Below are 15,494 nucleotides of genomic sequence, written 5' to 3'. Positions count from 1 at the left end.
ATTAGCTCCAAAAGGGAGTCAGACCCCAGTTAATGGATAACTTAGAAGTCAGGTTCTGCTAGGTTCTCTTACCCACAGTAATCAGTACCCATAATGGGAACAGAGGAAGCTAGGCCACGAAGGTCTAAGACTATAACAATAAAGAAATTGACAGGCTATAGAAACTTAGACTAGAAATAAATGAAAAATGAAGGTGTTTTAAAACTAGCCATGGGAACCAGAAAGAGACATGCCCAGAAAAGGCCAAATTTGTCCACAGATTTGCCTTATGACATGTAAACCCCAAAAATACACCTCCACTGAAAAAGGTACCTGCCTCAGGGGTTGGCTTAGGACCTCAGGAACTCCAAATTAGGATAAGCCCTCCCCTGTACCTCTCCAAGGTGGAGAATATTATGAGACTGATAATCAATTTATCCATACTATAAATATAACTGTCTTTTCTTCCACTATTCTAGAGATACCTTTCCACTATTCTGGTTCTCTCCCTGTGGTCATTCACAGTATTGCAATAAAACTTGGTAAACTGGGTCACTGAGTCTTGTAATTCTTTTGGTACAACTCACGATCAATTTGACCCCAAATTCCAGCCTACATCATTTTGACCACTTATATATTAATCAATCAGACTAGTACCTATATCTTCTCTTTAACTCCGTATTCTTGTTGCATCTTTTGGACTTCACTGGTAGCTTCTGGAGAGACAATGATATAAAGGGAGTGGACTTAGGCCTTCCCCATTAAGGTACCCATATGGGTATTGTGAATAGGCCTGGGTTCCTTGCCTGCCTTACAGTTTGCTTTTCTTTTTTTTTTTTTTTTCATTCTAGGTGCAGGGACTGGATCCTCTGATGTTGTGAGTTTCAAAAGATCAAGAGGGTGCCCCAGAGACTAGCATCCCAGAGTGCCTGGTTTGCAGACAGTTCAGAATCAATACCTTGAGGAGCAAGGAACAACTTTGGCGATCCAGCTTGGAGGTGGCTGAGACAAGGACTCATCTGGCACTCATACTGCATCTGAACATGACCTTGGTAAGACCAATGTTTATGGACAGCCCTAAGAATGTATCACCAAAGTGTTAAGGGACAAAGTTTGTACTTTTTTTGTTATAACTGAAGTAAATACCCCTTTTGTAAAAGCAAATTGATGCTAAACAGTTAAATGGCACTAGAGTGCTAATCACTGGCACCTAATAGGGCAAGGAACACAGCCAGTGGGGACTTAAGCCTATGACAGTAGGAAAGAGATACCCCCAAACCCCTCAGGATGTCCTAGAACCTAGAGGAGCAGAAGCAGCCAGCCTGGCTCTGGGAGCATACTCACTACATAATTGCTACAAAAAGACTACAATTTGGGGGGGGGTAGAGTAATGGGGGTTAAGTGACTTGCCCAAGGTCACACAGCTAGTAAGTGTCAAAGTGTGTGAGGCCGGATTTGAACTCATGTACTCCTGAATCCAGGGCTGGTGCTTTATCCACTGCTCCACCTAGCTACCCCTACATTTATTTTTAAAAGGATTTCCCATCATCCTGCCACAGTTACTTCCTTCTCCCTCCCATCAGAACTGCTTCCTATGTGACTCTCCAGAACTAAGACTCTCCAACCTTTATGGTGTCACTCTGTTGCTTAGCAATAGCACAACCTAGGGCCATTCAAGACTTGGGACTCGAAACACACAAACAAGTGAGCTGTGGCTCTATAGAAGTCAGAGAAAATGCTGCAGCTCATTGTGCAGTCAGCCAAAGTTCAGCCCCCTCAAATTCCCCCACCCAACTTTTGTGTGACCATATACTTCAGAGGTAAGCCTAAATCCTAGAAAAGGGAAGGGGAAAAGAGTTCAAAGCAATACTTACTAATTTTTTTTTATTCTTATTTTCTCTGTTTAGAATTTTATTTTCCAAATGACATGTAAAAACAAACTTTGACATCAATTTTTTAAAACTTTGTGTTCCAACTTCTCTTCCTCCCTTCCTTCCCACGTCCCACTCCCAAGAACTCAAGCAATTCAATATAAGTTATGCATGAGTAGTCATGGAAAACATCTCCACATTGGCTAGGTTATGAGAGAAAACTGATAAAAACAAGACTTCAGATTAAGGAATTGTAAAAAAAAAAAATGTGTTTCAATCTGTTTTCAGATATCATCAGTTCTTTCTCTGTAGATGGAGTGCAATTTTCATAAATCCTTCAGAGTTATATTGGATTATTGCCTTGCTGAAAATAACCACATGCTTCCCAGCAGATCATCTTACACTATTGCTGTTATTTTGTATACAGTACATTTCACTCTGCTTTGGTTCATGGAGGTCTTTCCAGGTTTCTCTGATAGCATCCTGTTCATCATAACTTTTATGCAGTACCTTAAACTTGACAAAGAATTTTCTTCACAATAGCCCAGCAAAGTAGGTACCATACATTTTGCCATTATAGTCAATCATCATAACAATTTCCCTACATCCTATTCCCTTTCCATGATATTTACTCTATTTTCTATCTTCTTTTATCCTATTCCTCCTCAAAAATGTTTTACTTCTGACTGCCCCCTACCCCGCTCTGCCCTCCCTTCTTTCCCTCCTTATCCTCTTCCCCTCCTACTTTCTTGTGGGGTTAAATAGATTATTCCTCCCAATTGGGTGTGTGTGTTATTCCCTCCTTGAGGTCACTCTGATGAGATAAAGGTCTTTGAGCTAATTCTGTGTTCAAAATTTTTCTTCCTCCCTCCCTCCTCAACCCTCCCTATGAAATCAAGCAATTCAATATGCCATACATGTGCAGTTATGCAGAACATTTTCACCTTCCTTGAAAGTGTTTTGCTTTTTACTGCTCCTTCCCCCAATCTATCCTTCCCTCCTTCCCTTCTTCTCCCCGCCCCATCTCCTTCCCCTCCCACTTTCCTTCAGGGCAAAAATATATTACTATACCCACTTGAGTATGTATGTTATTCCCTCTTTGAGTCAATTCTGATGATAGTAAGGTTCACTCCCCCAAATTACTCTCCAGAATGATTGAATCTGTTCACAACTCCACCAGCAGTAGATTAGCATCCATTTGGGATTTTCTTACAACAATATAAAGGAAAAAACCAAAAGCAATGATGAAATTGAATGCTATGTAATTATACAGATCAAAACTGAATTGGAAGAAGAAAAGAGAAAAGGCATTTCCCTCCACTTTATACCAAAGTACTTCCCTATGTATCCCCATAACCATTGATCCCTCCCTTGTTTTTCTTTTAAACTTTTAATTATTCTTACCTTTTTCTTTTTGTACATCTACTGTTTCTTTTCAACCTCACATTGACCCTGTGAGGTAGGCATTATAGGTATTAGTATTCCCATTTTACAGATGAAGAAACTGAGGCTTAGGGTGTGACTTGTCCAAGGTCACACAGCTTGGAAATGTCAGAGGCAGGATTTCAACCCTAGATCTTCCAGGTTTTTGCACACTAGCCACTGAGCTATGCTGCTTCCCTGAACCTTCCCCCTTATAACAAAGAACAGGTCATCAAAACCAATGAACATAGGGGTTGTATCTGATCACATGCACAGCATCCCATACTCATAGTCTCTGCCCCCCACTTTTCCACCAAGTAGAGGGAAATGTATTTTTTCATCTGTTCTTTGGAACTAAAATTGGTTATTATAATTCACCAGAATTCAGTTGCTTTTTAAGCATTGTTTTCATTAATTTTATTCTAATCATTGTCTATATTGTTCTCCTACTTCTGCCTACTTTGCTCTGCATCAGTTAGCACAGTTCTTTCCTTGTTTCTCTGAAGTCTTTGTAGGATTTGTTCAGTTCTTCCCCTCTTGGCCTTATAGTAGTATACTCATAGAAGGCATATGACAAATGTTTATTAGTTGACTGATCATTTCACAGGCAGCCAGGGCACTCTATCTGTAGTGACTCACATTGATGCCAGGAAATCATTAATACCACTTCCCTGCTACAGATCAAGGTGTGGAACAGGACTGGGGAGAGGAGAAAGAACAGGTGGGAAAAGCTAAGCCTCTCAAAGGAGACAAAGAGCATGTATCAGACTTTACCTGCTAGGATAAACCTGAGGTGAAGGTTTTTAAGCCCTTTATCAGTCATAGAGATAAATCAATTATCTATTCTTCCTTATTTGGTCTCTCCCTCCAGATGTCAAGAAGAAAACTCGAGTTATAGAAGAAGACAATAATCCCACCTGGAATGAGGTGCTTAATCATCAAAGGCAGGAAAGAGCCCCAATTCCAGGGGCTGAGAGAGCCAGGGGTGGGGAAAGGGGGGAATGTTCTTGGAGATCCTGAGAGAAGTTAGCCTAATAATAGAGTTCTTTCTGGCCAGTCAACAGATACAGATGCTATAATCCTTGTGCCATCTTTAGGAACGGGCTACTTAACCCTACTTCATAACCACCTCAAGCTACCCCATCTTGAGACCAAATTCTGGCAGGGAAATCATGGGTGGGCATTTGCTCACCATTAGTCCTCACAATTAATATAGCAGAATCTACAATGTCCCAAAGACCTGCAACAACCATGTTTGCCATATGCAGAGTCTACACCCGCATACGTTTTCCACTTGAAGCCTCTTCTTTGTCTCTGGCACTAGAATGTAGGTAGGGCCCAGAGACCAGTCCAAATGTGTGGGTCAGATGCTTCTTAGAAACCTAAAGCGAGGGTAAAGCTGCCTTCACAGGAATTTCTTTCTCTTATTTCTGCTTCTGCCCCATCTGCAAGATCCCTGGCATACCTTAGACTAGCCACAGGGGCTGCCCATGGAGGATCCTCCAAAGCTAGGGGCACAAAGATGAGAAAAATATGTGCAGAACCACCTGACTACCTTTGTCACAGCAAGTGAACACAATCCCAATTTGGAAAGACAACTGAGTTTGTCTCGGCTTACTATCTACCTCCCATCCCTCTCAAAAAAAGAATCTTGGTCATCATGAAGGCTAGCCATACCCTTCCTCATTACTCAGGTTCCTTGGAGTTTTGAGGTGAGGTTGAATTAACGAATAGCATCTATTAAATACTTACTCAGTATCAAGCACAGTGCTAAGGGCACTGGTGATAGATACAAAAGGGAGACAGATCCACTCACTTACATCCTAACAGATATAATATCTGTAGGGAGGAGGAGTCAGAGAAGAGTGTTCAGGTCTAAAAGTCACAGGGATGATGAGTGGAGCCACAGGTGACTGACATGCCCCTTTACAGAATCAATGATGGTATTTATTTAATTATAGTTTCCAAAGTAAGAGCTAAATAGTTATAGGGTAGGGGAAGGAGAAAAGAGAGGGTAAGAAGGGCAAGAGGGCAAGAAGATAGTTGGGTTGCGTGGTTGGTTGGGGTATGAAGCATAGTCTAGGGGTGGCTAGATATATAGTGTATTGGTTTCTTTTTTCTTTTCTTTCTTTTTTTTTTTTGTGAGGCAATTGGGGTTAAGTGACTTGCCCAGGGTCACACAGCTAGTAAGTGTTAAGTGTCTGAGGTCAGATTTGAACTCAGGTCCTCCTGACTCCAGGGCTGGTGCACTATCCACTGCGCCACCTAGCTTCCCCCTATAGTGTATCTGAGTATATGCTCACTCACTAATCAAGACAGCTTGGGGTGTACCACCCACACACCTACATTTCTAAGCTAAGTGGTGTAAATTCCTCTGTTGAGTCCATAAGTATTTATTAAGTGCCTACTATGTGCCAAGTACTATGCTAAGAATGTTCAACAGAGAGAAAGGCAAGAGACAGTTCTTTCTCTCAAGGGGGTCCTAGTCTAATGGGGGAGACAGCATATAAGCTATGGACAACCAAAATATCTACCAAACTAGAAGCAATCTCAGAGTATTAATGCACTTTGATGAAAGACTGGGAAAAACTTCTTACAGAAGGTGGGACTTTAATTGGGGTGGGGAAGAGGTCATGTAACTCAGGCTATTGTCCTTATAAGTCAGCTGACTTACCAGTCTGGTGTCAGCAACAGGGCAAATGGCAAGAAGGTGGCAAGAGTGGACAACTGGGTGGCATGTAAAGCATGTCTGGAAAACATTAACCTTCCTCCTGCTCCCCCACAGACCCTAGTCTGGTATCTAGGCCCACATCACCTGGAGAACGACTCCTTCCTGCAAGTCATCCTCCGAGACATGAGCCACAAAAAAAGCGAAAGGTGGGAGAATAGACAAAGGGAAGGCCTTAGTTGACATGACATCCTCAGCCCCTGCCCCATATGAAGACTTGCACATGTCACTAGAATATGACAAGGGCCATAAGGAGTCCCGGAATGCTGGGGGGGGGGGCGCTGATGGATAGGTCCTTTATATTCTGTTAGGTTTCCTGGAATTTCCAGAAGCTGGACATCCCCACCTAAATTCTAGAATCTAGATTATAGCTCAGCTTTAACAGTGATATGAACTCCGAGGCTCTTTTCTTTCATCTCTTTCCAGTGAAAGGTAGGCATTTCCTAACCATATCTGTGTCTCCTCATTCCCAGGACTTTTGGTATCAGCACTGTATTCCTCAGGCCATTGGCAGAAAACCCACATGAGCCCCTGGTCCTAACTGAGCTGCCCCTGGTCAGCCGTACTGTACATCCCACAAAAGTGAGTAAGGGAAGGAGGACTTACAAAGTAGTTGATTAGGGTGAGAAGGAATTAAATATAGTATGTGCCTGCATGGAGTAGGGGAAGATAAAGTAGAGGGTTGCCTATTTCTGGGAATGATAAGGTTGTCTGCAGACTTACTGGGGCTGAATGCCTCCAGAAGGAAAGGTTCTTGTTCCATAGAAGAGTTGTTGAGAAATGTAATCCAGATCTCAAACCTAGGTATTTGCATGTCACTCCCCTCACTGGTGGAGAAGTAAACCTAGTCTTTTTTTTTTTAAATGACAAAAGTATTTTATTATTTTCCAGTTACATGTAAAGATAGTTTTCAACATTTGTTTTTATAAGATTTTGAATTCCAAATTTTTCTCCCTCTCTTTCTTCCTTCCCCCCCTCCCCAAGACAGAAAGTAATCTAATATAGGTTACATATGTACAATATATAAACATATTTAAACATATTTCTGCATTAGTCATATTGTGAAAGAAGAATCAGGACACTAGGGAAAAACCTCAAAAAAGAAAAAAAAACAACCAAAAAATAGAAACAGTATGGTTCAATCTGCATTCAGAATCCACAGTTCTTTTTTCTGGATGTGGAAAACATTTTCCCTCATGAGTTCTTTGGAATTGTCTTGGGTCATTGCACAGCTGAGAAGAGCCAAGTCTATCACAGTTGATCATCACACAATGTAGCTGTTACTGTGCACAATGTTCTCCCGGTTCTGCTCATTTCACTCAGCATCAGTCCACTTAAGTCTTTCCAGGTTTTTCTGAAATCTGCCTGCTCATTATTCCTTACAGTACAATAGTATTCCATTATATTCATATGCTACAATTTGTTTAGCCATTCTCCAATTGATGGGTATTCCCTCCATTTCCAATTCTTTGCCACCACAAAATGAACTGCTATAAATATTTTTGTACATGTGGGTCCTTTTCCCTTTTCTATGATCTCTTTGGGATACAGACCTAGTAGTGGTAATACTGGGTCAAAGGGTATGCACAATCCCATAACCCTTTGGGCATAGTTCCAAATTGCTCTCCAGAATTAAACCCGGTCTTTTTAAGGCAGGATTTTGTCATGCTGTCATAACCATGAATATCAAATGTCTCTTGCCATTCAGATTTGAGCAATTACTTCATATTCTATATCTGAGAGCAGTGATGCGACTAAAATGGGGTAACCTGGGCACAGGAAATTTATAGGGGACAAAAATTTAACATATGCATTCCAGCTGCAGGAATAACTGAGCATAGCATCTAGTTAGTGAAAATAATTAACACCTCCCTTCTCTGCAGAGACAAAGGACCAGAGTGTGAAATATTACATATACAGTAAAATATAACTGATGTGTCATTTGGTTTTGACAAACTGCTTTCTTTCTCTTTATTTTTTTATTTACAAGGTTGACTCTCTGGGGAGGAGAGGCACATATTTAGAAATAGAAGTGATCTAAGAACAAAAAATATCAATAAAATATTTTCTAAAAATAACTAAAATAGGAAGTTACCAAGTGGTGATTATTATGAAAACACCCCATCTGTGAGCTGCTTGCTGCTAGTTACTATGATTGTAACATGAAACTGGACTCGGGTCAGGACAACCGTAGTTCAAAATCACACCACAGAAACTAGCTATGTGACTGTGCCTCAGTTTCCTTATCTGTAAAATTGAAGCATTGGACTTCATGGCTTCTGAGCTTCTAGATCTATGATTTTATAATCCTATGATAAAAATCTGCTGTGGTTGCCAGAATCTGAGTTCCAAGGGATGTATGACATTCATAGCATTAGCAGTGGGGCAATATCTTGCCTTAAAAAGACTGAATATACTTCTTGACTATTGAGGAGAGTGATAAACAAATGCATCCCTTTCAGCTAAACTTAATTATTTCTTTGTGTTTTCTACATTTTTATTCTGAACATAACAAAAAAATAAGAGGAACATTTCTATATGTAGTAATAGAATAAAAGTAAATCACTGTGCATGAAACTGCAGGTCTTGATTATATACAATTTTCTTTTTTAAGCATGTAATAAGTTCAACCGGTAGCTTTCAAAGCTGTCCCACTTGTCAGTGCTTCTTTCTGGTCTTCATTCTGTTCTCCTCTCTATACTTTTTTTCTTCCAAAGATGCTCCAGTGACCATCTTTTCCTTCTTGTTCTTTTCTTTTCTTTATGACCCAATCCCTTTCCTGCCTCACCCTCCAACCCCACCACCATTAGAAAAGAAAAAGAAAAACCAAGCCCTTGAAGCAAATACAAGCATTGTTTCCCTCATTTGGCTGTGCCTGAAAATGTCTTATTCTTCATCTTGATTTGATTCTCTCAGAAGGTGAAGCATGTCTTATCCCCTGTCCTATGGAATCATAGATGATTACCACACTGATCCAAGTTCTCAAGTTTTTCAAAGTTGTTTTTAATCATAATGTAGTTATTATATAAATAGTTCTGGTTTTCATATATGTTTCTGACATCACAAATTAGTTTCCTCAGGGTACCCTCTATCCTGCTGGCCATCAGGCACTCAAAATAATAGTTGGGACTCTACTCCAGATGTATTTTCCCTTTCCTCCTTCCCCACTCCTACCACCACCACCATCTAGATCCATCACCTAATCTCTGAATTCTTCCACAACCACTCTTCCCATCAGACCTCATGATTGCATTCCCAGTATCATATCTCCCACCTAGATCACTACTAGTCCCATCCAGGAGAGATAAGAGGTGAGCACAATGGGGTAATGTCAAGTTTAGATCAGTTGAATTGGTATCAGAAGCTTTCCATATCTCCCAGAGTTTGGCTTGCTTTTCTTTTGCAGAGTACTATCACCTTACAAATAACCTACCTGCCACAGGAGACCCACCACAAGCCAGGTGAGCCATCATGCTAGCCCATGACCATGCCCCTCCTCCACCTTCAGAAGATACACTTTTACCCCAATCCAGTCCATGATTATTGGGTCCTGACAGCATGCTTGACCTTAAGGGGCTTTATCTCAGAGCCTAAATGTTTTCTGCTCATCCCTTGCCTTCTATTCTCCAGGGAACTAAAAAACACCTAAATTACAGAGCAAGGCACAAGAATGTCAATTTCTAGGGACATGAGAATAGTGAAAAGGGCTTCTGGGTTATGTGTCAAGAGGTCTGGGTTCTGCCACTTATGGCCTCTGGGCCCTTGTAGAGGTTTCTTTACTTCTTGGGGTCTCAGTTTCTTCATCTACAAAACAAGAATGTAGCACTAGATTATCATCTCAAAGGTATTTCCAGGTATTCTCCCACCTTGGACAATCATTATGTGTGGGTGAGAAGACACATAGAAATAACAGAGGCAAATGTGCCTGCATACAGAAATGTCTTTGCTTGCTTACAGCATGTAGATTCTCCTAGTTGTCTTGTCAGTGAGGAGACCAGAACCATCGATTTAGAGTTGGAAGGGGTCTTAGAGATTATCTAAGACCTTCACTTTCCAAATGACTAAACAGAGGCCAAGAAAGGGAAATGACTTGCCCAAGGTCACATAGTTTGTAAGTAGCAGGAGCTGGAGTTCAAACTCAGATTCTCTGACTCCAAATACAGGTAGAGTTGGAGGAAGAAAGGGGAAGAAAGGGGCAGCTAGGTGGCGCAGTGGATAAAGCACTGACACTGGATTCAGGAGGACCTGAGTTCAAATCCGGCCTCAGACACTTGACACTTACTAGTTGTGTGACCAGGGCAAGTCACTTAACCCTCATTGCCCTGAAAAAAAAAAAAAAAGGAAAAGAAAAAAAAAAGGGGGGGGGGAGGAAAAAGCCTTAGAACCATTCAACTGCCAGCCCTTAAGAGTTTCACCTTTGACATAATTCCAGAGCCCAGAAAGTGGTCACAAGGGGAAGAAGGTAGAATTCAGACAGTTGAATGAAAAGATTGTGTAGAGGTGTTAAAGAAAGAAGGAGAATACCGGCCTCAGACACTTGACACTTACTTAGCTGTGTGACCCTGGGCAAGTCACTTAACCCTCATTGACCTGCCCACCAAAAAAAAAAAAAAAAGAATGGAGAGAAGAGAGAAGGAGAGTAGAGGTTGATAGAGAACAAAGCAGATGCTCTTAATGGAGAGATTGACAGAAGTCCCTCCTCCCTGCTTCGACCCATGTGTGAAGGTCTATGTTTCCCCAGAAACTTGGCAAAACCTTGGCATCAGATGTAAGGAGGCTGGAAGGCAGGAGATCATGGTGGCTGGCCACAATGTGAGAATGCCAATGACCTCCAAGCCACAGGATTTCCAGGTAAGGAAGCCCCAGATGTTTCTCCCAAGGTTCAAGTTGAAGCAGTCCCAGCTTTTCCTAATGAGTCTCTGTTGACACTCCAAGCCCACACTTATTTTTTTTTAATTAATAAAATATTTTATTTTTTTTCCGTTACATGTAAAGATAGTTCTCATCTTTTGTTTATACAAGCTTTACAATTTCAGATTTTTCTCCCTCCCTCCTCTCCCTTACCCCTCCCCTAGACAGCAGGTAATCTGATATAGGTTTATATATATATATATATATATATATATATATATATATATATATATATATATATATATATACACACATATATACACATAATAACATTAATCCTATTTCTGCATTAGTCATGTTATAAGAGAAAAAAATCAGAGCACTGATGAAAAACCTCAAAATAGAAAAAAAAAAACAACAGCACCAAAAACAAAAGAAATAGTATGGTTCATTCAGCATCTATACTCCGCAGTTCTTTTTTTTTTTCCTTGGATTTGGAGATCCTCTTCCATCATGAGTTCCCTGGAACTCTTCTGTACCATTGCATTGGTGAGAAGAATATAGTCCATCACAGTAGATCAACACTCAATGTTGATGATACTGTGTACAATGTTCTTCTGGTTCTGCTCATCTCACTCATCATCAGCTCACACAAGACCCTCCAGGTTTCTCTGAACTCTTCCTGCTCATCATTTCTTACAGCACAATAGTATTCCATTGTATTCATATACCACAACTTGTCCAGCCATTCCCCAATTGATGGGCACCCCCTCAACTTCCAATTCCTTGCCACCACGTAAAGAGCAGCTATAAATATTTTTGTACATGTGGGTCCCTTTCCCCCTTCCATGATTTCTTTGGGAAAAAGACCCAAAAGTGGTATTGCTGGGTCAAAGGGTATGCACAGCTTTATCGCCCTTTGAGCATAATTCCAAATTGCTTTCCAGAATGGTTGGATCAGTTCACAGCTCCACCAACAATGAATTAGTGTTCCAATTTTCCCACAGCTTCTCCAACATTTATTATTTTCCTTTTTTGTCATTTTAGCCAATCTGATAGGTGTCAGGTGGTACCTCAGAGTTGTTTTAATTTGCATCTCTCTAATCATTAGAGATTTAGAGCATTTTTTTCATATGGGAATAGATAGCTTTGATTTCTTCATCAGAAAACTGCCTGTTCATATCCTTTGACCATTTCTCAATTGGGGAATGACTTGGATTCTTATAAATTTGATTTAGTTCCCTATATATTTTAGAAATGAGGCCTTTATCAGAAGTACTGGCCACAAAAATTGTTTCCCAGCTTTCTGCCTCCCTTCTAATTTTCAAGCCCGCACTTATAGAAAGAAGGTTGCTTCTGCTGAGGATGCCCAGTGAGAAGGTGTTCAAGGACCAGAACAGCTAGACAAGGGAACACCCAGGTTCTATTCCAAACTCCTCCCCATGTTCCTTGCCATGGAACCCCAGTGCAAGTTTGCTCCCTCTCTGGACTGTCTAGGTCCCAGAGGGGCAAGAAACATACCAAGAAATTTTGCTCTGCAAGTGGCTGCAATTAAAGCCGGGCAATTACAACTTTGGGAACGTTGGGGGAAAATCAATTATTCAAACATTTATTGGCTATTAATCAATCAAAAAGTATTTATTGCTGTGCCAGACACCGTGCTAGGCTCTGAAATTACAAAGACAAAAGTGAAATCGTCCCTGCCCTCTGGGAGCTTACATTCTCCAGGGGAAACACACTCATACACACACACACACACACACACACACACACACATATTTTAATATATGGGCAGCTAGGTAGTAAAGTGTATATAGTGCCATGCCTGGTGTCAGGGAGAGTCATCTTCCTGAGTTCAAATATGGTCTCAGACATGTATTAGCTGTATGACCTTGGATGAGTCACTTAACCCTGTTTGCCTCAGTTTCCTCATCTGTGAAATGAACTTGAGAAGAAAATAGCAAACCACTTCAGTATCTTTGCCAAGAAAATCCTAAATGGGGTCACAAAGAGTTGGGCATAACTAAAAAATGACTGAATAACAACCAACTCTAGAGGAAGAAAGAAGTCATACCAAGCATAGGGAACAGTCTGTTCAAAAGCTGAGAGACAGAGCTCTAGACCCAGCAGAGCTCTAGACCCTGTTGGGGATACCAAGAGGTAAATATTTTATCATATCATACATTTGGAGTTTAAAGGGATCTTAGAAAATAAGCTCCTTGAGGGTAAGGACTAATTTTCCTTTTCTTTGTATCACCGGCATTTAGCAGAGTGAGTGGCCCCTAAAGACTTGTTGATTGATCTTAGGGATCATTTAGACCCCAGCTTCTTAAACTGTGAGTCAGACTGTAACTGAATGTGGAGATTGAAAAAACTGTGGCAACTCTAAAAGGTTATGTATGCCTATTTTATATACCTATATAGCTGGGGTCATGTAAAATTTCCTCAGGCGAAAAGGGGTGGCAAGTGGAAAAAGTTTCTAGACTAATACCTTCATTTTGCAGATTAGCACTGATACTCAGAGGTAAAGTGACTTACCCAAGGTCACACGAGTAGATTCTTACACTCTACGGATTGATTCCACCATATCCCTGTTCTTTAGGACATAACATTCTAATAAAGGAAACAGAATGCACATCCCTTCACACCCCAATTGTTCGATAATAATAAAGGAGATTTTGTGGAGGGTCCACAGAGGGAAATCATAAGGCCCAAAGGGAAGGTTAGGGGACAGATTGAATGTCAGGAGATGAACAGTTTAGACTTTGGATGATAGGGAGTCATTAAAGGACTCTGACCAGGGAGTGACAAAATGAAGGCTGTGCCTTAGAACAATTAATCTTGTTACATGTGGGAAAATGGCCTGGAAGAGAGGGATGCTTGAGACCCCTGGAGCAATCCAGGAAGAAGGCAAGCAGGCACCAGTGCACAATGGCTCGGGCTCAGAGTTGGGAGCTAGAGGCCTTGAGTTTGAATCTCAGTTCTGTTCTTACTGTCTTAGTCACTTCTCTGGGCCTCAGTTACCACCTCTGAGGTCAAATAAGGGAGTAAGTCCATTTACAGGACTCAGTCACCTCTAAGGCCCCCTTCTGGCCCGAAGTCTCTGATACTGTGACAAAGGCCTGAGCAAGGATGGGGGCAGAGAAATGTCAAGAATTTTTAAGCTCATGTGATTTCCAGCCTGTGCTCAGATTTCTGAGCATTTCCTCTCCTTTGTGTTCTCTGAGGCTTCTCTTTAGTTTGGGTTTTGGAGTTTGGTTTGGTTTTTAAATAAGGTAAGGTCACCCAACAGGCTAACCAAAGGATGTTTGCCAAGGGTGGTAGGACATGGTCCAGCCTGTTACAGCTTCTCTCCTTCCCCTCAGGTTCAGGTGAGAATATTTGAAGCTCGCCAGCTCTATGGAAACAACATTGAACCAGTGGTGAAGACATTAATTGGAAATCATGAGTATCGGACTCGGATCAAGAAGGGGAATAACCCCTTCTTCAATGAGGTTGGCCTCAAAGCATGAGGAGAGGGCAGGGGCAACTAGGTGGTACAGTGGATAAAGTACCAGCCCAGGATTCAGGAGGACTTGAGTTCAAATCTGGACTCAGACACTTGACACTTACTAGCTGTGTGACCCTGGACAAGTCACTTAACCTTTATTGCCCCAAAAGAAAAAGAAAAAAGGAGAGGGCAGGGGAGGGACGGGGAAGATGGGGAATAACGAGCCTTGGGTACTAGGTTGTTTTTTGTTTTTGTTTTTAATAGCTATAGCTAATAGTGAATAAAGGTCCATCCCATTCTGAGGTGTTTTCATGGTCTAAAGCTTGAGCTGGCAAGAGATCCAGCTATGGGCTCATTCCTCAGGGAGGTGATGGCCACTGGCATCCTCTAATTTTTTTCAGGCCTTGTGAGGTTTCTAAGAAACTCAGTTTCCTTATCTATAAAGTGAGAGAATTGAACTAGGTGTTCCATTCTATTGTATCCCATTCTGCTGCACAGCTAGGTGGTGCAGTAGATAAAGTGCTGGGCCTGAAATCAAGAAAACCTAAGTTCAAATCTGCCCTCAGATACTTATTAGCTTTGTGACCCTAGGCGAGTCACTTAACCTTGTTTGCTTCAAATTCCTCATCTGTAAAATGAGCTGGAGAATGACATGGCAAACCACATTAGTATCTCGACCAAGAAAACCCCAAATGGAGTCACAAAGAATCAGACATAACTTAAATCACTCAACAACAACAACAATGGAAGTCCCAGGCCTTTAGTATAAAGTAATGGATCATAAGACTGGGTTATTGGCTAAATTGGATACTTCTATCACCAGAGGTTCCTAGCTAGGGAGTAGGTGGGGAAGATAGGTATATTTTTATGAGTTTGGGGGATTCTGCTACTGGTCTCTGCCTCCTTAGGAAAAGCATTAGGGTGATCCATCATCACATTTTTGGAAAGTGACAACCTTATTTGTTCATATATTTGAACAGCCATGTAATATCAATGCAAATTGAAAACTCACCCCAAAAAAGTTTTTTTTTGTAAAGAAAAAGATGAGAACTTCAAATCCTACCTCTAACACTACTTATATGATCTTGAGCAAGTAATTTAAACTCCCAACTATAAAATGAAGGGTTGGGATTAGTTGACTTCTAAGGCCTCT

The 15,494-nt window shown here is 41.1% G+C and overlaps 1 protein-coding gene across 1 annotated transcript in view; it reads left to right on the top strand.

The window, feature by feature from the left end:
• Nucleotides 1-1,714: 1,714 nt before the first annotated feature.
• Nucleotides 1,715-15,494, top strand: part of FER1L5 (fer-1 like family member 5) — a 63,881-nt gene continuing 50,101 nt past the window's right edge. The window contains exons 1-7 of the mRNA XM_043983938.1: nt 1,715-1,799; nt 4,144-4,199; nt 6,058-6,149; nt 6,474-6,582; nt 9,407-9,461; nt 10,742-10,851; nt 14,217-14,345. Of these exons, the coding sequence (XP_043839873.1) occupies nt 1,715-1,799; nt 4,144-4,199; nt 6,058-6,149; nt 6,474-6,582; nt 9,407-9,461; nt 10,742-10,851; nt 14,217-14,345 (636 nt within the window). The remainder of the gene's footprint in view (nt 1,800-4,143; nt 4,200-6,057; nt 6,150-6,473; nt 6,583-9,406; nt 9,462-10,741; nt 10,852-14,216; nt 14,346-15,494) is intronic.

This window comes from Dromiciops gliroides, chromosome 2 (genome assembly GCF_019393635.1).
Source record: "Dromiciops gliroides isolate mDroGli1 chromosome 2, mDroGli1.pri, whole genome shotgun sequence".
NCBI classification, from domain to species: domain Eukaryota; kingdom Metazoa; phylum Chordata; class Mammalia; order Microbiotheria; family Microbiotheriidae; genus Dromiciops; species Dromiciops gliroides.
The sequence above is the reverse complement of the archived record's forward strand: the minus strand, read 5'-3'. Positions and strand labels throughout refer to the sequence as shown.